The 24,125-nt window shown below is 39.9% G+C and overlaps 1 protein-coding gene across 1 annotated transcript in view; it reads right to left on the minus strand.

The window, feature by feature from the left end:
* Window positions 1-226: 226 nt before the first annotated feature.
* The window catches only part of SCUBE1 (signal peptide, CUB domain and EGF like domain containing 1), a 190,323-nt gene continuing 166,424 nt past the window's right edge, over window positions 227-24,125 (minus strand). The window contains exons 11-23 of the mRNA XM_058022515.1: window positions 23,740-23,862; window positions 20,281-20,400; window positions 19,145-19,237; window positions 17,030-17,146; window positions 15,237-15,395; window positions 14,029-14,232; window positions 12,432-12,593; window positions 9,042-9,209; window positions 8,105-8,266; window positions 6,528-6,725; window positions 4,918-5,070; window positions 4,364-4,443; window positions 227-3,326 (exon numbers count right to left, since the gene is read on the minus strand). Coding sequence (XP_057878498.1) covers window positions 3,174-3,326; window positions 4,364-4,443; window positions 4,918-5,070; window positions 6,528-6,725; window positions 8,105-8,266; window positions 9,042-9,209; window positions 12,432-12,593; window positions 14,029-14,232; window positions 15,237-15,395; window positions 17,030-17,146; window positions 19,145-19,237; window positions 20,281-20,400; window positions 23,740-23,862 — 1,892 coding nt within the window. The 3' untranslated portion in view covers window positions 227-3,173. The remainder of the gene's footprint in view (window positions 3,327-4,363; window positions 4,444-4,917; window positions 5,071-6,527; window positions 6,726-8,104; window positions 8,267-9,041; window positions 9,210-12,431; window positions 12,594-14,028; window positions 14,233-15,236; window positions 15,396-17,029; window positions 17,147-19,144; window positions 19,238-20,280; window positions 20,401-23,739; window positions 23,863-24,125) is intronic.

Here is a 24,125-nt window from a genome sequence, read left to right on the forward strand (position 1 = left end):
AGCTGATATAAAAATTCTATGCTGTTTTTCCAATCAACTGAAACCAGTTCAGACTGCCCTATATACACTCGTCATTACTTATTTTATTAGAAATTTGTACATCCAAGAGCATTTCTATGTAGAGTAGCAAGCATTCAAGCCTGACTCATTTTCTAAATATATCAGATATGAACCCCCTCAATTCAAAAGCATTTAAGTGTCAACTTTTGAGGGTCAAATTATTCTCTTTCTTTCAGCACCTTCCTTCAGCAACAGAAAGCCTGTGTTTGCCCCAGAAGTCCACGAGTGCCTTGTCCTGACTGTGGAGTTCCTGCCCTGATGTGGCTCTGGGGAATATCAGCCTCATTCTCAGCTTGTCTGTCAGGATGAACTGGACACAACCCTGCTTTGTTGTAGTGTGGTTTTAAGTCAGGGCAAGTGATGCCACAGCCAAATGCAATTTCTCTTGCCTGTATTCACTTCTCACAGCTCTACTGAGGTCCCACTACCAGTGGCCAGAATCGGGACATCTCCCTCTTATGGTTTCTCTCTGGCACTGGGTTTCCCATGGAACTTGGAACCTGGAAAATATTACGGTGCTGCCAGTGGTTTCTGGATTCTGGCATCACTGTCATACAATGGTATTATGTCCAAACATGTTGGTTGTTAAACAAAAATTTTAGCAAGGATTTTACTAAACTCAGTGTACAATAACAGATTCTGAAGTTTGCTTGCTCAAATGTGAAATACTAAAGATCACTGTAAATCATTTGCCAAGTGAGGAAGCTATTTTTCACCATATTTTCCATATATTTTCCTTCATATCTTTCATTAGAATAGCTGCAATCCTGACTCATTTTAATGGATCTGAATAAAACTCTGAATAACCTATCAGACTTCGAACTACTGTTTGGCTAAAGTAGTTTTTTAGCTATATACTCCTGCATAATTGAGTACCTGAAAAAAATTTGCTTTTTAAAAACTTTTTTTTTGTACAAATGAGTACTGTCAAAGAAAAAATTAATGAAAATTTGTTCTTTTTAGTGACCCTTGGTGAATCATAAATAAAAGTAGTTTTAACATCCTCAAGAAAAAGTTAGGTTTAACAGCCTTTAACAAAAGACCTTTATGGAGAAGTGACATTTTTTAACAAGGGTAAATGTATATATTAAAAAGAAATCTCACCAAAGATCTAAGGTCCACGAGTGGAAAAAAAAATGGTTAGACTATAAAGTCAGGCTGTTCAGGCTTAAAAGAAAAAAATTCTATTCTTCATCAGAAAAGGAAAGAAGGCAAGCAAAATTACAAGATGATTAAGTAGAAAAACTAAACAGAATACTTAAGGTGTGTTCTCATAGAAATGGAATATTCAACCGCTTGTAGTCAACAGAAACCAACTGTGTAAGTTTAGGCAGTACTTGCTCAAGGACAAAAAGAAAGTGTCAGAAGATAGCCACAACCACCCCTAATACATGTCTTTGAGAACATCCAAACATGTGTTAAACTACAGGGCAGACAGGCAAAAAACCAAAAAAAAGCAGCAAAGCAAAACTGTGTGTTAGTCTTCTTCTGAAAGGATGCTGCCAGGAGAGTTCATTTCTCCATTTAATAAACTTGTAGGGTCAAAAGGGAAAATGATACAGAAGAGGAAGGGACTGAAAAGGAAAGAGGCTGAAATACTAATAGAAAATAAAGGCTCCTCTCCCATTTGATTTAGCTTCTGTGGCAGGAAACAGCAGGAAACCCAGAATTTACCATCATGGCAAACCCTCCGTCACTCTGTGAGCAGGGCCTGAGCACACGGCTAAAGTTCTCCTGCAGTCCCTGTGCTTGATGGGCACGGTGGCTACAAATCTGGGATAAAAGGGAGAGCCAGGTCTCTGCAAACACAGAGCCTGCCCTCCAACTCCTGCAAAACCGTGTCCTGTTCACCCCCGAGCCCCTGACAATCTGGGCCTTGGACACAGCTGTGTTCCCAGAGTGTCAGAGAGCAGGTCCAGCAGCAGCTGCTCCCACTGTGCTGTCCTGAGGGTGACTCTGTTGGTCTGCATGTGGGGGGTTCCCAAGGGAGAGGCAACAGCTGACCCTATACTGGGCAGCAGCTGCATCTCCACTGATGCTATTTTTCCTGGAATAATACATATTAAAAGAGATTGTTCCAGAGTAAACCATTATCCAGTATTTTAAAACCTCAAAAGGCTTCTGTTGGGTGCTAATAGAAGTGACAAGCACTTGGAGAAGTTATTTAATTGTCTACACAAAGTTACATATAGATATGAGTAAATAGGGTGTGTGGGAGTAAAGATTTAAGCATGAATAATATTTACAGTAACTAGAGATAACATTACTAATGTACCCACAAATAGAAGTATATATTTATATATTTATATATTGTACTTAATTAGATGCTCTCTTAATGGAAAGAAAACCAAGACTACTAATGTTGTTCATTTCTCACATATCCTATTGTAAATGTCTTTAAAGGGACTGACTGATGAATGGAAATCCAGAGCTAATCTGTTTCAATTAAGTAATCGACAGTGGCAAACGTGTGAAGAAATTTAGAAGAGGACAGACAAAAACATTAGGACATTAGGGCATGGGACTCAATCTCATGTAATTCATAGAACAAAATTATACATTTTTTTCTTCTTTTTTTCCTTTTTGATTTCTACTTGGACAGAGGTTCCACCAAGCCACAAATGAAAAATAACAAAATTTAGATTGTTTCATTTTCTTCTAAAGATTCAAATATAAACTTCAAGTGCAATTCAAAATCCAAGCATTATTTATACTACATACTCCTTTCTATAACAGAACTTATCCGCAGGTAGTTTAATCATATTTGAATAAATTCCTCCTTTTTTGACAAAAGTTATTGTTGATGAAAAATAAAAAGCTAGAAAGAATATTTTTACATAGTGAGATTTCAGATGAAAAGTAAGGATACACTAGTGCAGACACAAATTTGGATCTCCAACTAGACGTACTCAGGGATGCTTTTTTTTTTTTTTTAGTAAGAATCCCATTCAGAACATTGACTTTTAACAATTATAAAACATTATAGGTGTTCTTCATTAACAATTGTGAACAAAGTCTGCAAAAAAGAGCTTTCATTAGCAAATGTTTCTACTATGGAGGAAAGATAATATTTGACAGGAATGCAAAGTAAACAAAGATTGAATACCACTAGACTATTTGTATGGTCGTAGAAACCTGGAAACTTTCGATCGCAGTAGCTTTATAAATGATCTTGGAAACATTTCCTTTGACTCTTGTGCTGTGTACTTGAAATAGTTTTGAGGATGTGCCAGTACATCAAAGAGAGCTTTAATCAGTTTCTTGTCCTATGGAAAACAACACAGATATGTTAGATAAAAGCAAGGTTTGGATTTAGTGTCTGCATAGGTTTCAAAACTGAAGAGCAACCAGGTCTGTTTTGCAAAACTTGAGTCTGGGTAGAAGAGTATAAGGAAACTGCTCCACGTTGCAGTGGAGTTTCAGAGGGATGAGTCTGGCTGCTGTGCTGGATGCTTTTGGCAGGGCTCCTGGCAGGAGCACGAACCACAAACTGCAGATGTCTGCACTAGATCTGCAAGCTGCCTCTGGCTGTCCTTCCCACCTGCTCCATGCTTCTGTCCAGGCCATCCCTCCATGGATGGGAGACAAGGCTGCTCCTCAGGGATGCTGAGCTTTCTAAGGACCTCCTGTACCTTGGGAAAGCCTTGATCCAGAGCCTCAGCTGAGCCTGTGCCTGGCACTGTGCACTGCAGCTGGCACCTGGGCAACCCAAAAGCTGGAGGGAGAGAACAGTGCTGGGCAGGGATGGCCAAGGGAGCTGGCCCTTCCTCAGCTCCTGTCCTTCCAAGCCCTACATTTACACGGCTCAATTTTGCCCTCTGACCAGCTGTTTTTTCAGTTTTAATTAATTAGTAATTACAGGTGTTGCTTGTATCTTTGGAAAACTATTTCTTATTGAGGCAAGACAGTGATTTAGGTAAATACATTTTTTAATGCACAGCAAACTTAATGAGTAATTTAAACATTTAAATGCCAGACTGAGGCTGAAGAAGGCTCTTCAAACAATAGGTCCTTCATTCTTGGCAGACTAATTTTTTGAACATACAATCTTATTAATCATATTAACATATATCTCATTTAGCTCCTGTTTCCACAAAGGACATAAGCATGTTCTGAGCCCAGCTTAGTTACTTGATTTTGGGGTGCTTCAAATACCAGCATAAATCTAAGAACACAGAGAACTGAATTTGGGGTCACACTTGAGCTTTAAATATGACTGTATCAAGGTATTGAGATCTATTTTAGGAAAATGCTTAAGAAAAGGAATTCTTGGTTGGCTTCAAAGAAAGCAGAAATTTCTTACCTTTAAGATTTCTTGATGGTTTTCTGATGCATATAATCGGCCATCTCGAACAATGTCTTCTATTAGTTGTTGGTAATCCTCTGAAAAATAAAGATCAGGTGAGTGATTGTGACATCCTTTGGGAGGGCAATAGTCAGACAAGAGCTAGACCTCCTTTTGAAGACAGAGCTCAGAAATTTTTGCATCCAGTTAATTATTCAGTGTCTCAAAGGTTGCTGTATTCTAATTTAATCACCTTAAAATTCTCTATTTCTTTATAAGAGTGGTTTTGAATTATTGCTATAAATACTTACATCCTCAAAAAACTACTCCCTCCAAATAATAATGGTGTATTATCTCTACTCTAGAGATGAAGAAACAGGGATACAAAATAATTTTTCAAACATTATATATGTTTTATGCATGTCATTTCAAAGTCTGCAACTAAAATTAAAGGAGGTACATAAAGTTTTTCCTCATTCTTCTATCTCTGCAAGCAGTGTGAGAGAGATTCTAAGCGAAAATTTTCTGTAATTCAGCTATAACACAAAGATGAAAACCAATTCCATTCTCACCATCATAAGTCACATAGGGAACCTGAAATCCTTTGCCACTGTTTCCTTCATTTGACTTGAACTGAATCCAGAGTTTTCTTGATCTTGAGGTAAATGCAATAGGTCTCTCATAGGTCTGACATGTTTCATACGTAGTAATTGAAGTAGGAGAAGCTAGAAATAAAGTTAAATAATGTTCTTTATATAACAATTTTTGCACCCTTCCTCATCTAGGGGTCAGGCATGTCAAATAGACAAGACACTTCTCAGCTGAAGTGTCCTGAGAGCAGAAGGTTTTTGTGACAGAACAGTTGTTGTCCTTATTTGCCTATAAAGAGAAGTAGGTTTTTCCACAGAGGTATAATTTTTGATGTTTAAAACTACTGTCAATATTAATTTTTTTTTTACTACTCTAGCATTGTATCCCAGAGTGCCCATATGCTTGTCCCAGACAGGTGAGGACAAGTGAGCTGCATGCCAGGCAGACATGGTAGCCAGCCCCTCACATGGCCAGTTTGGGGAATTCATCTGATAGCAACAAACCACTTATAAACAGAAACACAATAAAACCAGAAAGTAATGTTTGGCATGGTAATTTTGAAGAAAAGACTGTCACACCCTGCAGAGTCAGTGATCCACAGAAGAGTTAACCTGGATGTGAGGAGGTGGTTGGTGACAGCTAGCACAGCTTCACTAAGGGCAAATCTGAAGTGTAACTTTACCCTGATGTGACTGGCTCTGGGCACTGTTGGAACCTCACTTTGGGGTCAGAAGGACAACTGATGTGTTTTGTTATAGTGTTTGCTTTTAAAAAAGCTCATCTGCACAGGTATAATTTCCTTCTATCTATAGTGACCAGATGTCTTCTTTCTGATATACAGAGATGTCAATACAGGCCCTTAGGGATAAAAAATTGTGAAAATTGTTTTAGCAAATAAAATATACCATTTTTATGAGTAAATACACTGTTTTGAACAAAAACTCCATTTGAACAATTGCCTTTCAGGTTTGGTGCTTCTTAGCAAAAAATATATAGCAAAAAATCACCAGAAGGATGCACACATCCTCCAATGCAAAAGAGGAGTGCATTTCATCAGGATCTTACCTTTAGAAGTTGTTGAGTTAAATTAATAATCAAAGACACAATGCACCCCCTCTGATCCACAGAAAAGCAGGATAACTTTGGATTTCTTGAGGGTGTCAGTTGTACCAACACACTGCCCAGATTTAGCAATAACTGCAGCATATAAATATATATTTATAAAAGATAAGTGAGAGCACAGTTTGTACAGATAGCAGAGATAGCTCTCCAAATATAATTTATCATTGTTAATTTCTAGAATGGCAGTGATTTATCTCATGTGGTAACTGGGCCAGACATAAGCCCATTAACTGCCTTTTGATTCAGACAATAAACTTGAACAATTAATATCACAGCAATAACTGCTATTGGTGTGATATTAATTGTTAGAACACTAACAATTAAAGCAAGTTAGAACACTACCAATAAAAAATTAAAATTAAATTTAACCTTTTAGAAACACTAGCTACACTGAAGACAGTCATCCCTTCAATCTGAACTATTCACTCCATCAGTTTGCAGGAAATATAACCCATGTCTGGCAGCTTACCACTTTTTCTCATTACTAAAACATCGCCACATTCATCTTCAATTGGGAGAAATATCTCAGGTACTACGATGAGTATTCTTCTCTTTGGGGGTGGATTTATATTCCAAATGCATTCCACATTAGCTGGGTAGTCTCCAGGATAGTTGGGTGATTCAATGTAGCCAGTGTAGTCCCCCAGTTCTCCTCCACAGTGCTGGTCTGAGGAGAAATATAAATTAGTATTTGTGCTAGTTGATAAATTCATCTAAAGTGTTTTTCTGGATCTGTCATGAGCAAGTCTAAACTCCTCCTTGTGGCTTTAGAAATGCATGCATTCTCCAGCTTTAAAGGAATATTTGATCCACGAGGTTGCTCCAGCTGATTGCAAAACCTTAATCTCCAGTGCACGAAGTGATTCAATGCTTCATCCAGGCTGCTTTAACTTTGCTTGAGAAATGCAGGTAGATAAACATGATCCAGTTGTGGTTACTATGGACACTGTGCTGATATGCAGAAGATATTCTGCTTTAACTTACTTAGTTTTTAATTTGCTTTAGTTGAATGAGAGTGCTGGTCCCAACAGCTGGCCTTACTTAATTACAGATCTACCTTGCTTCTTCTTAGATTAAACCACTTAATAAAGGATCTCCACTGAGGGATCAGGTTTTCTTTCTGAGTTTTCAAAATTCATGTTGAATTTGGCACAAGTTACTTAAGTTTGATCTCCCCAGGCCTACTCATGCACATAAAATTAGATATATGTTTAAATATTTTGTTTAATTCAACCCCCAAATAGTATGCAAGGTCAGAAACTGGCTTGAAAACTGAGATGACCTAAGACAGCAGAGTAACAAGGGTGGTTTTATTTTACATGAAAATCAGCAAACTTCTTCAAATTCCATACAAATATATAGCTTACTCAAACGACATTAGAAATTACGAAGGGCTTATAAAACACATGGCACATAATCAGACTAAAAACTTACAGGAGATCTGCACATGAATAGTTAGTTAGATAACATTGCTTAATTACTATAGGAACATTCTCTTAAATTAGCATGGTAGAGATGAAAAAAAATGCTTGCCTAAAATAATCAGTCATTCACAAAGGATCAAATAAGACTGTACTGAAATCGTTGGGGACATTTAAAATTTTTAAGATAGGAGGCTGAGTACCGCTAAAAAGCCTCTAAGAAGATCTCACTATCATAAGCGAAGTGACACCTGGCAATTGCAGCGTGCATGACCACATCTTCTGACATTTTACAATTATTCTAAAATGGCAGTTACTCTGATAGAAGATATTCTGCTCTACAGAGACACAGAGAAATATGCATCACTGTTACACGACTTACTGGATATGGGAAACTAAAGGCTCTGTAGTTTTAACTTGTAGCTGGAACTCTGTGAAATCATATTAAATCTAAAACACTCATGTGCCTCAAGTGGTACTGTCCCAACTTTTACTATTCCCTCTGGCAGCAGATATTTGGTAACTAGGAAATACAAATCTGAAGTCCAGCCTGACAGATGCAACCTTTGAGCTGCAGTTCAGATCCAAAGACACTCTCCGTGTCACTGATACAAATGTGACTTACTTTTGCAATGTGTGACATTGGTGGAGCCATCAAAATCTGTACTGGTGTTGCCAGGGCAGGTGATGCAGTAGTTCTGACCAAACTCAGGCTGGTATGTTCCCACAGGGCACCGGATACATCTGTGTGTTGTGGAGTTGTAGTAGTGTCCAGGAGAACAGTGAACTGCAGAGTAGGAGGTGTATTATTTTCAAAAAGTAGCAACCTCCAGTGCAGAGAGATTTCCTCTGCCCTGGGTGGACATACCTGGTCTGCAACATACTTACTAGGCCATAAAAAGCAGAAAAGACACTAGCTCCCCGTATTTCCCAGTATAAAGAATCTTCCAACTAAAACCCAGAGCAAAACCCATATGAACTAGAAATGTGTGATATGTATCTCTCACTGTATTTAATATATTTGTAAAAAATGGAAATGGATGTAAATCCACCTCAACAAGACTAACTAAACCAAAATGCATTTGGGCAGATTCCTTCTTCAGCATTGGCACTGGAAGTTGACATTATGGAATACAGAATGCGTTGCACCCTTACAGTTTCTGCCTAGCCCATGAGTAATCCTTAACTTGGTATAACTTTTGTACTGTTTAGTTTCTGTGATACAGTAAATAAAAATATACAAGACATGAAAGCTAAAGCATTGTCCAATCCAAGTTTGTGTTATTTATTGCCACACAGTGGGGCCGATTCCCTTACCAATAAGCAGTGCTGACCCCCTGCCTGCCTGTGGTAAATTCCAGAGAAAACCATAAATCCTGTTCAGCCTGCACAACCCCAGGAGACCATTCCCAGTTTACAGATCTCTTGACCATCTCATTTAATCACACGCCCAAGCAGCAACAATGTTTTTTTTGGAGCCTTCAAGAGCCCCTTGGCACCGATGATAATAAACCAAAGGCCCAGAAGTAGGAGGATGAATTGTGGAAGGATTTTGAATTCACCTTTGGTTTCACAGTCTTGAAAGGAAACAGCACCTTCGTATTTGGTCACAAGCCCACCGCCACAGGGAAAGCAGAGGGTCCTTCCTGGTTCAGGCTGATACGTACCAAGAGGACAGACTGTACAAGGTTTAAAACCATCTGAAGAGTAGTGCCCAGGAGAACACTGCCCTAGAAATTGAAAATGATCATCTCTATTAGTGTGTTGACATTTCTGGATGAAGTATAAAACCCACAAGTAGTTAGCAAGGCTTTCTTTCACTTAATCATGTGACATCAAGACAGCTGCAGATCAAATTCTAATCTTACATGAATATTTTGTATTGTTCCTGTATCTTCTTCCTAAAATCCCCACCAGTAATAGAACCAGTTTCATAATATGTTTTTTGGCAACTATGATTCTGTTTGGATTTTTTTTTTTCTAGAAAGAGGTCTACTAGGATTTCATTAGAATATTTTGTACTTTCACCAAATCTTTCATCTCAGTATTTCAAAAGCACTTTATAGGAAGAAATGGAACTGAATCATGCCTATGAAGCAAGTTTTTGTACCTCCAAGGTAGAGATGTGGACAGTGGATCATGGGGTTTATTTACCAAATGGGATGGTAGCAGTCCAGCACCTTGTCTAGGAGAATACCTAACACCAGCAGCTTTTCACATAGCTGTGAAAACTAGTGCTTGTCAGGTGCTCCTCTGCCAGGAAACAGAGATTTGTGTAAAGCAAATTGCTTTGTGAATCAGTCTACTGACAGAAGTTTCCAAACTCACTCTCCAGGCCGTTTCTGATAAGCATTTGTTTGGCTTGGTTCTTGCTAGCTTGAGTACTTTCCTCTGTGAACCTGAGAACCAGGATGTCAGGTTTTTCAAGACTGTGGCATGAATGTGTATCTTCACCCCACTCCAGACTGGGACACCAGCACTGTGAGATGCTACATATTCCCTGAGGTTGCCTAATGCCAGTATTTTATAATTTAGCTTCCCTGAAAACTGAACAGCAGACAGAAACAACTGGCTTGAAAATAAGAAAGTTTTGAGAGCTCTAGGTACTGTTGCAGTCTCATAACAACCCTGATACTTGCTGGGAAATGTTTGGGGCATTCCGTATTTTGGGTACTTGGCATGACTGAGGATGAACTAGAGCTCCTGAGTGAAAGCCAAGTCCAAGTTCTGTCCCCACAAATCCAAACTCCTATGGACACCTGTGGCGTCAGGATCTCCAGGATCTCCTTGAGCTCCCATCCAAGCCGGCTGAAATATGACTGTACAAACTGGCTCTAGTAACACACCTCAGAGAAATATTATGATGTTACTAATTTGAGGACAATTTTGCTCTTGTTATTAGGAGCAAAACTGATATAACTGGCCTGGTCCAACTGGTTACTGGAACCTAGACTGGAACATGTTTCCTTGTGGGATTTGTGACCCTTGTGGGGGACCCATGCTGGAGCAGGCTGTGCCTGAAGGACTCTGGAAGAGTGACTTGGAGAACACTGTCCCATGAGATGGAGTCACATTGGGAAGTTAATGAAGTCTCCTGTTGGAGGGGCCCTATGCTGGAGCAGCAGCAGGAACATCAGTGTGATGAACTGACCATAATCCTCATTCCCATCTCCCTGCACTGCTGGGTGGGAGGAGGTCGAGCTGGGAAGGAAGGAGGGGTGTGGAAGAGGTGTTTTTAGGAGATATTTTATTTTATGAATTCACTGAATTTTCCCAATTCAAGTCTGTTTGATATTTGGTGAGGGGTCTCTCCCTGCCCTTAAGTCATGACCATTAATCCTGTCTCTCCCCTCTCCAGCTGAGGAAGGCAGTGAGGGATCAGCTTTGGTGGGTGCCTGGTGTCCAGGCAGGGGCAACTCATTGCAGCATGGAATTCACTTGCAGCTACAAGTGATTTCTGCACAACAGGCACTTAGAATCTCTGACATGTGGACTGTACATTCCTCACATTTAGAGGTGAGGATTTCAGTGAAAGTTTATGGGTTACTGCACAAGCGTTTCTGCTCTGGGAGATAGGATGCAAAAATACTACTGATTACTGGCAGTGAGTACAGACAGTACAGAGTTTCTAACAAAGCCACATGTGCTGACACAAATTTTGATAAAATCTTTGACAGGGAAATTCATGAAGTCCAAAGTATATTCTTTTTTGCCACTTCCAGAGGAAAAGGGGAGAGCTGAGCAGAAAAACAGACTATTTTGATCTGACAATAACCATTAATAAATGGTTATTGTCAGATCAAATAAATAAATCCCCTTTGCAAAAATAATCTGAAGGGGTTTTTTTGTTGTTGTACAGAACAATAATTCCAATGTAAGCCTTGAAACAAACGTATTTTTCTTCTAGTTGTTTTGCTGCTTTTGTCAGGATGCCATAGACAATCTTTATGAACTCAGACTGTATTTTGATATGCTTTTCTTGTGTTATGGATAAAAACAAATCAGCATAGCAAAAATGCACAGGTGTTTCAAATTTTTTGTCTGATAATTCCTTCATACAGCAAATCAGCAAAATCTATCATGTGTTTGGACTGATGACACTGCAGTTATTTTTTATTCAGTAGATGGGAAAAAGTATCAGTTTCTCAAGTGATATTTGCCATGTGTTCTCTTTAGATATCCTTGAAGAACTCGGTAATGTAAATTACATGGATGAGTTTTCAAGTTAGAACTTGTGTAGCAGATAGGACAGATTTATTTCAAAGTCACATAATGTATCTGTTATAAACTAGATTGTGATAGTCTGTAATGAAATGAGGTAAAGAAAATAAACAGTTGTATCTTAAAACTTAGACTGATCAAGTTACACTAGAAGCATCAGGTATTATCATCATTATAATTTAGTTTATAAATCATGAAGCTGAATCAGAGATGCTGCATCACAAAGTTACAGTGCATTCAAGCAGCGCTGAAAATTGCAATCATTGGTTCTGAGTCTGGGTTACAGATCCCTACAGGATAACTATCTCAAATTGATAATTGCTGCTAATTAGAGCAAGTAAGCTGCATCTCACGCAAAACACTAAATGAGCAGGTTCATTATTAGACTCACAAATACCAGTCCAAAGCAATCCATCCCTTTGGCTCACAACACATTGATGAGTCCTAACAAGTCAAGGCATTTCCATACCTGAGGTGAAGCACAAAGTGCTTTGCTTGGCTTGCTCATTTCCATCCCATAACTCACACTGCTGCAGCAGATCCCATCGTCTGGTCAGCAATAGGAGCGGATGGGCTGAGCCAAACCATCCATTGCTTGTAAGTGCACAGAGATTTCTTCTATTACCTTTACAAGCCAGAACTGTGGCAGGCTCTCTCCTCTTTCAGCCTCCTTGCCTCACAGGGCGTGTGTGTGGCAACACCTAAAGCTTTTATGATCAAGTTCAACTTGCCTCCACATTCCGAGACGTTGCGGGCGCCCGCCACTCCCTGGCCATCGTTGCTGGGGCAAGGCTCACAGGTGAGCTGGCCTTCTGTGTCCTGGTAGGTTCCTGGCGAGCACGGGACGCACTGCTTGTGTTCTCCGCTATAGAAGGTGCCCGTGCTGCAGGTAACTGAGGAAACAAGGGGGAGCCTACGTAAGGATGTTCACTTTGATCACGTTATTCCCCTAATATCGAACATTTAGAGGAGGTGGATATCTTTGGCTCCAGGATTATGATGGCACATGTTTTGCATGTGTTAGTCCAGGATTTGGATGTAAACAGACCCATCTCCACTGGGGTTTAGGTTAATTTTATCAGGGTGAGGTCCTGCTTCTAATGTTTAAACTATTAAATGGCTTTGTAGTGCACTCAGGTGTTTATCACACATGTGTGTTAATAAAGGTGGGTGCAGTCTTGAAAGAGTATCTTGCAGTTTATCAAAGCAGTGCTGCATAAAGTGTGGGAAGTGCGAGCTTTTAGTTTATAACAGGTGCAGTTACAAGTTGGTTTTATAGCAGATGACAACAAAAAGTCTGTCCCCTGAGATCAGTTCTAGAGATTTCTCCATTGGCAATGTATTCCCTGTAATAATTTCTGTCTCTTGCCACTCAAATACCCCAATTGTACAGCATCCTAAATACAGACATGAATATACGCGCTTTTCTGGCTTCAACAGGGCACGTAACTGCATTTTTCTCTGCTGGGAAGGGGTGGTTAAAATGTCTAGATAATGTCCAGTTTCTAGATACTGATAGTAACAACCTTTCAAATACAGTTTCTATATCACTCTTCCCATATGATGACAACTACTTCTGAGCCCACTCACTGGAAGCACCTATCAGATGGGACCTCTTTTGGCTTGTAAATCACTTGGTATCTCAAAAGCTGGAAAAATAGATATGCTGATTTTGAAAAGATGTCTGTAAGTGATTAGAAAGCTTGCAGTGCTGAGAACTGCCATTAATAAATTTGCATTAGCACACTGTCCCCAGCAAAGCACTAGAGCCTGATAACATGGGAAAAGGCTTAAAGGAATTAGGTATTTTGCATGGAATAGATTTTTGTACTTTTTTTTTTAACTGGACCTCTTGAGCATGAAATATAACATATCCATGGATCACGGATTGTTTAATGGCAAGGAGACTGACACTGGTGATGTAAAAGTAAATAGACAGCAACTAGGCAAACATCACATTATTGTTTTACCAAATTGTAAATATATATAAATATAAATAAATGTAAATACATGTAAAAATATTTTTATAAGATGGGAGCAACTGGGAACTAACTGCCAACATTGTCTTGTGGCAGGTTTTGATATCTACCACCTGACAGCATGGGAATGTATCCATATTTACACTTCTGTTTTCCTACAACCATCTAATGAATTCCCTTCAGAGTCTTATGAACCATCCATAGTCCATGCATATATGCTGAGTAACACTGATCATTAAATTCTAAATCATAATCTCAGAGATTTCCTCCTGAGTTCACCATGGAAAAGGTAATTTCAGACTGCTTGATTTGGGGGATATGACTCAATATTCGAGCTCTTTGGACTTACCACATTTTCCATCCTGCAGTACTTGCCCTGTACTGCACGCTTCATGCCCTTCAGTAGCTTTAGCTGGCTTCTGAGCCACTTCATATTCTGTCCCAGAAAACTGAATGTAAAATTGCTGTTTATTAATAGATTTCCTCAATGTTTTGATTGCAGTTTGCAGCTTCTGCTCCATCCTTTTCCGAACACAGTCAATGTTACAGGTGTCTAGATGGGAAATGATAACAAAACTAGAAGCAATTGAGATTCATGTTTTAAAGAGGTGCTTAACAAAAAGTTTAGCCTGCATTGCACTATGACATCTCTGTTTGTTTCACTGTCTGGTCCATATAAATTGAAGCAGCAGCTCCCTGTATTCAACATCAGGCCTTTCAAAGGGACAGGACAGTATCCTGAGGTCCATGGAGCAGTTCCATGGACTGCAAGTGCACACTGAGTGCTGCAGAAAGCATCAGTCCCAATGTGCTCTCCTTCAGGTGTGTTCAGTCTGCCACCATTAATGCTCCTGAATTTTCTCTGCCCATGCTTTCCTCAGTTGATTAGGAACTCCTGCCACTTCCCTGATCAAAACACCTTTGTGTTAGTGACAAAAAGAAAGGTGTTTTCAGGCACAACTGCTGTTTGAATCACTTGGCTAATGAGGTGCCCCTCAAGGTTAAGAAATCTGCCTTTGAGGACTGACATCTTTATAGGATTCAGTCCACATTTTCTTTGGCTGGAATTTAGAACATAATATTCCATCTCATTTATAACTTGAAGAAATTACTTTTATTCCAAAGTTTGGTAAGAAAAATGAATTTTTCAACTATGTGATAAAACTCTCTGCTTCACAGAGTAAATATTCAGTAACTTATATTTTGGAGGATATTTTTATCATCATTTTTGCAGAACTTCTACCTAATCTTTATGTTCTCTGTACATCGATTAGCACTTCTGCTGTTTAAAGAAATCACACTGGATTAAAGCACATGTCTTAACTCAAGGCCTTGAAGGAATTTTGATGCAGGTTCTGTTTTTGTTCCTTTGGCTTAATTTCATCCCTGGCTCTTTTCAATTAAAGCTCTGAAACTTTGAGTTTGGAGAGGTTGTTGAACAAGGTGTTGTGCTAAAAGGTGTTCATGGCAGCTTGATGAAATAACATCAAAGACATTTTAATAACACCCTGAGGAACTAAATTCTGATTTCTCTCCACAGACCAATCCCTCACAAACCTGAGACTTCTTCAGACTTCATCTCCACTTCAAACTCTGCAGTGATATGGGACACTTCTTTTGATGGCGACTTGCGGCCTCGGCGTTTTTTCTTGGAGGAATCGCACTTGAGGTTCACAAAAGTCACCTGGCAGTTGTCTGTGCATGGGAACTGACCTCCTTTGCACGAGAGAAGAAACACAGGGAAGAAATCAAGCGGCAAAGTAGCACGTGACAGGCTAACAAGTGATATCTCACTGGGTTATCATGGAGGCAGTGACAGGCTTCATAACATTTCCTGTGTCTTGTGAGACACCTCCTTCTCTGGGGAGTGCTGGGATTGCTCATTTTGCTATGAATGCAGAAGGCAAAAGCACAGCCTGGTGATGATCAGCTGCACAGTGGTGCCTCCAATGCCTAAAACTGCCCAGCCCTTTTCTGCATAAGGATTAGAAAGTTCTTTACAGAAATTATTTTAAATCAGCAAATACTATAAACTATATTTGATGGCTGAACAAAGCAAGGGAGTCAATTTCATAAATCTATGAGAATGTCAGGCCCGCTACTCTATCAGTGGGCATTCCATCTCTTTCAGAAGTGACAGTCATCAGATAGCAAAGGCTTTGAAAGGCTTTGATTGTGAGGTTATGAACATGTATTGGAAGGTTTTATCTGAGCAAGAATTGTAGTTTGCCACAAGTGATGAACCTTCCAGGTCAGGGGGAGACAGAGAAGTTAGTAGCAATCAAGACACCAGAAGGATTTCATTCCAAGGGTGTGGTTACATGATATAATCTTATTGTTAGACTCAGAGGTTCAGATGACATAACAAACACAAAGCAAAGCAAGCAAAGGACAAGGAGATCCATCCAAGAAACACATTCCCATAGTGATTGTATGGACCAAAAAATTCGACTTCTATGACTTTAAAAATGAGTCTGATGATCACATCTTATTCACAAGGTAAGCATCTTGATGACTAAGACTCAAGTCAATAGTTCTAAAATGAGATTGCAGGGTAAAGATTAAATATGGATCTAAATTTTAAAAATAAAATCTTTAAACTATTCACTTAAAAAAAAAATAGGTATTTTTACTCTTCTCTGTTCAGGGCTCAAGTAAGATTTCTCACTTACTAGTGAACAAATTCGTAACAAAGAATGCATCACCAGTAGATGTTTGGAGTAAGCTGCTAAGTTAAGTAGCAATTTGACTTTTTTAATACCACATTTTTGTTAATGACACCTAAATCTTATAAATATTTTTTCTAACATCATAACTACTCACTCTTTCATAACAAAAGATCTAAGGCTGTGAAACATCAGATTTTCATAATAACCTTCCTTCTTAGGGGTTGTCTTTGGTGCTACAATAGGTTACTAATCCAGCATAAACCAAACAAATAATAGCTTTTCTTTTCTTTTAAAAACCTCATTTGGGAAAACCAAACCAAACCAAACCAAACCAAACCAAACTGACATGGTTTCACATAACTTTGCATTAGTCACAGTTTTTTGTCTCAGGGTATTTGTGCCATTACAAGGCCAGAAAAAGGATCAGCTTCATTCCCAACTCATGTACTTTTGAACAAAGATTTTTCAAAGCAACTGGTGAGATTTTCAGCACCCAAGATCTAAACCCAAGTCACTGTTCAGCCACAGCGGGAACCTTGGCCTTAATTTAAATTCAACCAAATAGGTAAACCATTGATTTTTTCCCTATCTGCAGCATGAAAACAAAACATGAAAATGAACAAGAAAGCAAACAAACAAAAAGATTAAAGTGCTGTTTGCATGCTGGAAGAAACCACCTACCTGAAACAGCCTGCTTGCCAGAATCTTTGGTTTTTTCTTTACTGCGAGGCCGTAAATGGCATTTTGCATCTTTGATTTTAAAACGAGCTTTCTGCTTGATTGGAGGGGCTAGGGAGTCTGTTGATGTAAAGTAAAAAAGCTACCATTGCAACAGAAATGAAACGAGATCTGGATCTTATTTTTAAAAACAGTCTCTAAAGCTTTCTTGTGACTTAGAAAAGAGGCAGCCCAAGAATTACACAGCTTGTACAAGGGGGTCCATTTCCACACGTTCAATTTTCTAGAGAGTACCTACCCTTGGGCCCAACCAGGTCAATGAATGTGCTAGTACCACACTTGCTCTGCACATCTCAGATTTTGGGTCAATTTGTCTTTTACTATGAGAAAGATTAATTCCTACCTTTATTTTTTTTCCTGGGCTCTCTGTCTGTGAATTCCCATGTTACTTGTAGCTCTGCTCCTGCCAGTGCCAGTAAGGTTAATTTAATGGAGTTGCTGGCAATTGAAAACCATCCAAAGGAGCTGCCTCTATTGCAGTCTGTGGCTTGCAAGCTTTATCCCTCAGTTTTAAACCCAAGGCAGCTTTCACAGTCTTGTTTTAAGGGCTGCTATGCAGTCATGCAATGAGCAGAAAATGGAGCTGCTGGCTGATTTCCTCACAAAGTCCCTGGAGTAAAAGACTGGCCTGGCTGTCACCTGCCAGCTGCTTTGGGATGCCTGCTGGCCCTGCAGAAGGTGGAGGGTAGTCCCAGGTGATGCCACAGTGTGGGTCCCTTTTTCCTTGGTAGGGCTTTGCTGAGGCAGGACTTTAGAGGTGGCCTGATCCTGTGCCACAAGCAGGCACATCTGCTGCCAGGCTGTGTCACTCCACAGCACTGTACCTCCCAGCACATCCCAGATATATAAGAAATACTTGGAGAACTGGAAAATGGAAGAGAAGTACAGCTGGTATGTGTAAGGTGAGCTGACTCTTCCTACAGGTGGATGTAGTTTCAGCTGTTTCTAATTTTGCCAGGCTTCAAGTTTTTGTGGGTATTTCTTTTTTTTTTTTTTTTTGCTATCAGCTTTCATAAACATTTGAAATGTCTCTGCAAAAACAGCCCAGCCATTTTTGAGAAAAAGAGGCATGAATTGCAGTGTTTTCTCACAGAAGTCTCACAACCTTTTTATGCAGGGTTAACCTTTTACCCTTGCAGTAGGAGAGGCTGTGCTCCTGTGGAAGGGCCTTGCAGGGGAGGGCTGGAACCCACCCTTGTGCTACAGCTGGGTCCCTCTGGCTCACTCCCTAGCCTGGGAAAAAGTCCAATTTTGATATGCTCACTATTGCCTTGCTAGACTATGGAAAGCAAATAATTCTAAATATTAGTTCTTACTGAACATGTCTCAAACCTGCAGCACTCCCACCCTGACCCACCAACAGAATGCTGCAGCTCCACACACCCCACCCTCAAGGAAAGGCTGCAGAAAAGGAGTGTGTGCAGAAGGGAACATTGGCTAGCTTTGATGCCTCAAGATTTTTGCTTTTGATAAATTTTCAATATATTTGTAGCTTTGTAGACCATTAATACATGATTATATAACTCCTGGTATTTTTCCTACCTTTTCTCTTAGATTTTAGAACAATAAGCTAACCCTACTAATACATACTTGGAATTCTGTTTAGCCTTATTCTTAAGAAGAGAATTCCTGACAAGGACATCTTATTTTCTACCAGAACTTAAGAGACATAACAAGAGAAGAGAGCAAAGAAGTCCCAAGGGGCCTGACCCACGGGTGGGTTACAGGGGTAACTAATTTCCTATTGGATGTCCCAGCCAGATATCCTAATTATTAACCTTACAGAATTACAGAAATCCTGTACCACGTGTGCACAGAGCCATATTTTGTGCACCTGAAAGCTTTCATTGAAGAATTACTTTTTTACCTTCCCACTTTATTGCAAGAATTACTTTTTTATCTTACACCGCTTCAACTCTGTGGCAAGGCTTTTCCTTCTGTAACTGGGCAACACCTTAACCCTTGCCTTACCTAGGAATGAGCCTGATGTCCTGCAATCCCTGAGGTCCATGCCCTCCCTCTGGGGCCCAGGGCAGGGGAGCAGCAGGGCAGACCCACCTGAGCAGCTGGGCAGGGTGGAGTTGCGCCGGGGCTGTGCCTTGCCGTGCTGCACGGGGACGCCGCAGCTCAGCGTGTAGCTGTTCTCCGAGTCTGGGGGACAGAACACAGTCAGCACATGGGCAACAGCCTCACCAAACTCAGGGCTTCAGCTTCTCAGAGCTGCTAAACAACGAGATATTTTAAGTGGCTGAAATACTTTGCCAAAAAGCTTCAACACTTCACAGTGTTGATGGCAAGGTTTGTTGCTTCCAGCACTCGAACGATACATTTCATAAGTGATTTGGCACAAGGTTAGGTGTGCACAAGTAAAAAATATTTTGCGTTTGTCCATGGCAAAGTCCTTCTGCTTCCCTGTAATTTAAAAAATAAACCATGTATTTTCATAATAATTTTAGCTTCAGGCTCCAACAGAACTTATTGGCAGAAACAGAAATGGCGTGCTTAGAACCATAACAGTGTTTACATATTACAGAGATAAAACTCTGTCTTGGTGCTTACAATTAGAGAAATGCACAGTTCCACTAATATCTCCTAAAGTGGAAATAAAATGTGAATAAAATGATAGCTCAACTGCATATAATGCCAAGGCTAAACATGAAAAGTAGACACCCAAAAATAATCCTGTGCCAGATCTATGAAAAAGGAGTAGCAATCCCCTCCTTCTTCCCTGCAAAACTGTGAAGATGAAAACTACCAGTAGCAAATGGTAAAAAACAAAAAAAGAGGGAGGGGAATGAAATGCCCAATTTTTTATAAATAATACTCAGCTGGACTGAGAGATGTGTCCATGTTAATGAGGATGGTGCAGAAAAAAATTGTTATATATTGAATTGCTGTGGCAAAAGGGAAGGCAAAAATGAACAGTTGATTTCAGTGAATTCCTGTTATTTTTTAATACAAACTTTTTGTTAGAATTTTCCCACCCTCTCAACTGACGTCTCAAATTAAACAATGAAGGACCAAACTTCTCATGTGGAGTTGACAATCAGCTCTTCTTGATTTAATTTATAATGAGGTTTTGCTCATTTACTGTTGTCCATAACAAAAAATGAATGCAAGAATCGTGAATGCATTAAGAGAGAAAAGTCAACAAGTCACATCCTAGATGAAGAGGACAAATAATTTGCACAAACCTGGAACAAAAAGGGTATTGGATGGGCAAGACAGGAAGCAGCTCTCTATGCCTCCTGTCTTACTGCATACTAGCTGAGCCTTGGGAGCTGGTTTGGCATTTGGGAGACATTTCACCATCTCTGAGGAGAAAAAAATAAAGAAATGTAAAACAATTGGACACTGCCCAACCCAGCACCTTGTGTGCACACTTGGATACAATGGTGAGAAAAGGCAGGAAGTGGCAAAAACCATAATGACAGATACAACTGTTTCTGACATAAGCATATATCTCATAAGGGAGAGCATTTGGATTGGGATGTTGAGCTCGTACTTGAAAATGAGACTCCCTTCACATTTTTAGACCTAAACTCTACATCAGCCTTTCTCTCCTATCCTCCATGTTGGGATCTTTGTGCTCTATGATCACAATTCTGTGTGCTCATCTTAATCTCAGAAGCAATAGGTAACACTAATCACCTGAGAGGTCCTTTCTCTGATTTGGAGGCACAGCTCTCTGATTTGACAGACCAACTACACACTGTGCACAGTGGTCTGTTTACTTAGGTGACCACTAAAATTATATTTTTAATTCTGTAACTCCCACTGACTTTTTAACTTTAAGTCCATGCTCTAGCTTCTGGAGCTAGAAAACTTCCCAGCCAGGCGGAGGTGAGGCAGCAGATGCTAGGATGGAGATGGATAGTTCTGCTGGCCCTTTCAGACACTGCTGAAATGCCCCAAAATTGCTAGAAGGGACCCTGTGCCAAACACAGAGATCACAGAGCCATTTCTCATCAGTGCCTACAGCATGAGGCACACTGCCGCTCATGTGAAGGAAAAATCCAGCTCCTCCTCTTGGCTTCATGCCAGGATAAAGACAGAACACCTTGAAGGTCTCACAAGTGACTCTTCACACTTGGGTAAGGCAGTGCTTGTGTTTCAGCTGAAGACACATGAAGTTGTTGTTAATTGTTGGAGCAGTCTCTGTGTTTCACCCTGAGAAGATGGAATGACACCGATAACCATAAACCTCCATTTATTTTAATTTGCCTCTCTTTGGATTGAAGTGTTACTTAAATGCATCTTTTCCCTCACAAATGACAAGGCTCATTCTTGGCTGCAGCTGGCACATGCCATTACTTCCTACAGGGAGGAAACCTCACTGATTCCCTCCTTTCCCCAGAGGGTTCCCCTCTGCACTGTCTGCTGACCAAGTGCAGCTGGGCACCTCTTCAAGCAGCTACTTAAATCTCAGCCAGGTGGCTGTGGGGCAGTTCTTGCTTCAGTCCCATAGAAATGCTGTTTCAGGTACATGATTTTTCTCTGTTTCTTGCTACTTCTTCCAAACCTACTCACCTTACAAGACAGGTTTGGCTGACATTTGTTTTTCTCACTGCTGACTGTAGTACTGTAAATGTCTTTTTTCCTATCTGTCAGCTTGCCAGCAGACCACACTGAGGCAGGGGTTGCTTCTGACACCAGAGCTTTAGCAGCTAGACTGGTTTGGGTCTACCAGGGCTTGGCAAAAGCCCAGGAAAGTCATCATGAAACAAGCAGTTCCAAAGCAGTAGCTGGAATGAGTGTTGCCTGACTTGGCTTGAGTGCAGAGGAAGAGTCCCAGCAGCCTCCAGCTGGTTTGTATTCCTGGCCTCACGGGTCATTAAATATAAATATATACAACTCCTATAAACATGACTGATGTTCACATCTCAGATATGGGAATAATCATCCTTTACTTATCTCTCTCCTAAGTCTTCTATGTTGCTCTGGTGATATCTTTAAGGAAACTATTTCCTTGGACTGAAGAGGCAACAAAACACGAAGTGCCACTGCTGAGCAAAAGAGGGTTTTGTTACTGCAAATGTCTCCAAATCACATGGTTTCAGGATCACTAAATATAATTCTTCCACTTTTTATCATGCTTTTGTAACAATTTAGAATATAGTTTCCTCTCAAAAATGTTGGTAATAAAGGCAGGTGATCGGCAGGGAGATGATGCTCATTTTAAGCCTCACTGAAGTCACCAACTACTAGAGTGTGTATCAATAAACAAGGGTGTTCTATTTCCATCTTCCAGCTGAGCATTATAAATAATGAGGAGAAATTTACAAGCAGGAAAATATTTTCAATATAGCAACATTCTTAGTAGGCTGAGAGGGAATATAGCACAAGTAGTCTAACTTCATAGCAGACCTCCAAAAATTTTAGTCCCAGCTACTAACTTACAAAATCCTTTCCAGAGGAATAACTGGTATATGGCAAGGGAGACATAATGGATAACTAAAAACCACAGTGAGCTATTTCTTGCTGCCACAATGCTTAGTTCTGTACATAGCAGGGAAGGTAATAGCCAGGTAGGCAGGAAAGTGAAGCACTTAAGTGTGCTTGGGAAGAACATAGAGGCAAAGGCTGGAATTCAGCTTGAGGCTCTCACCTCCCACCCCACCTTGGTTATAAAGTGCTTTTTATACTGCTGTACCCATGTGAAAAAATGCCACAATTGCATGATCACACGAGGCCAGTGCAGTACTCTCTGCTCCAGATTAAGCAGTGCTTTCTCTCAGTATGGGCCGAGATTCCCTGAAGGGAGATCCCCCTTTTTCTTTTTCTGCCTTGCTCCCAATTAGGTGTTAGGTATCATCCCATCTCATCATGTGCCTATGAGAAGTTATTTGTGTCTCAAAAATGTGGCCATCAAATCAAAAACTCCAGGTATGCCATTCTCATTAAAAAAAAAAAAAAAAAAAACAAACAATTAAAATCTCACAGAAAAGACTTTGGCTGTAGCCATGATCAAGATTTGCTGTGCTTCACATAAAGACTCTAGAAAAACAAGCTATCTCTTAAAAGGATACAGAATTTCAGGTCTGCCACAAAGTGGCACTAGCAGCAAGTACCAAATTTTTGTGTTCTCAGGAATTGTGTTCATTTTGATTAATACTTTTGACATAGCTAGTGTGAGTACTTTATATGAAGCAGGACTTTTTCAGAGATAACTCGAAAAATTGGGGCGTGGTTCTGTGAATGTAGGTATTATATCCTACCATGTCTTACTTGTAGACAGTTAAATATTTTGAATATACTAAATTAGTGTTAGAGGTAAATAGAGTTATAGCTGAAATTACAGAGATGGGAAGAGGGCAAATTAAGGACAAAAGTATAAAATACCTACAATAACAACAACAACAACAACAACAACAATAATAATAAACAACTTAGATTTCTGTGAATGGATTCATAAACTTAAAAAAACTATTCCACATAAATAAAATCTAACATATTGCTCATTCGCTAATCGACCTAGAATTGTATCCTAGCTCATGGAGCTCCACAGGATCAGGTGTATCTGAGTTTATAAAATTAATTTGGGGATCTATATTGTGAAAATGCAGCCTCTCTAAAACAAAACCATGGGCTTTTGCACCCTCCTGGAGAACACATTCACCACAGTCACCTCTGAGTCACACTTCCACACTTACCAACACAGTCCTTTTTATTCCAGTGCAGTTTCTTTCCAGGTGGGCAGACACACTCATAGCTCCCCAGGGTATTAAGGCACCCAAAGTCACAGCTACCATTGCTGATGCTGCATTCATCAATATCTGAAAACATATTTAAAGTTGTGAAGAGTCTTAACCATGTGTATACACATATACTGTACATTAGGACACGAGTTGCATAAGGAAACCTATTTCTACTGCATCTTTTACATTGGAGCCCATATAAACATGTATAAAGACAGAGAGTGCCAAACAACTGTAGCGCATATTGCTTGTATTTGTCCTTAAACTGTACAGCTCCTACTCTCCCAAGGATTTATGCATTTGATACAGTTTACTTGCCAGGACCAGTTACACTGAAATTC

The sequence above is a fragment of the Melospiza georgiana genome, chromosome 4, assembly GCF_028018845.1.
Source record: "Melospiza georgiana isolate bMelGeo1 chromosome 4, bMelGeo1.pri, whole genome shotgun sequence".
Classification (NCBI taxonomy): domain Eukaryota; kingdom Metazoa; phylum Chordata; class Aves; order Passeriformes; family Passerellidae; genus Melospiza; species Melospiza georgiana.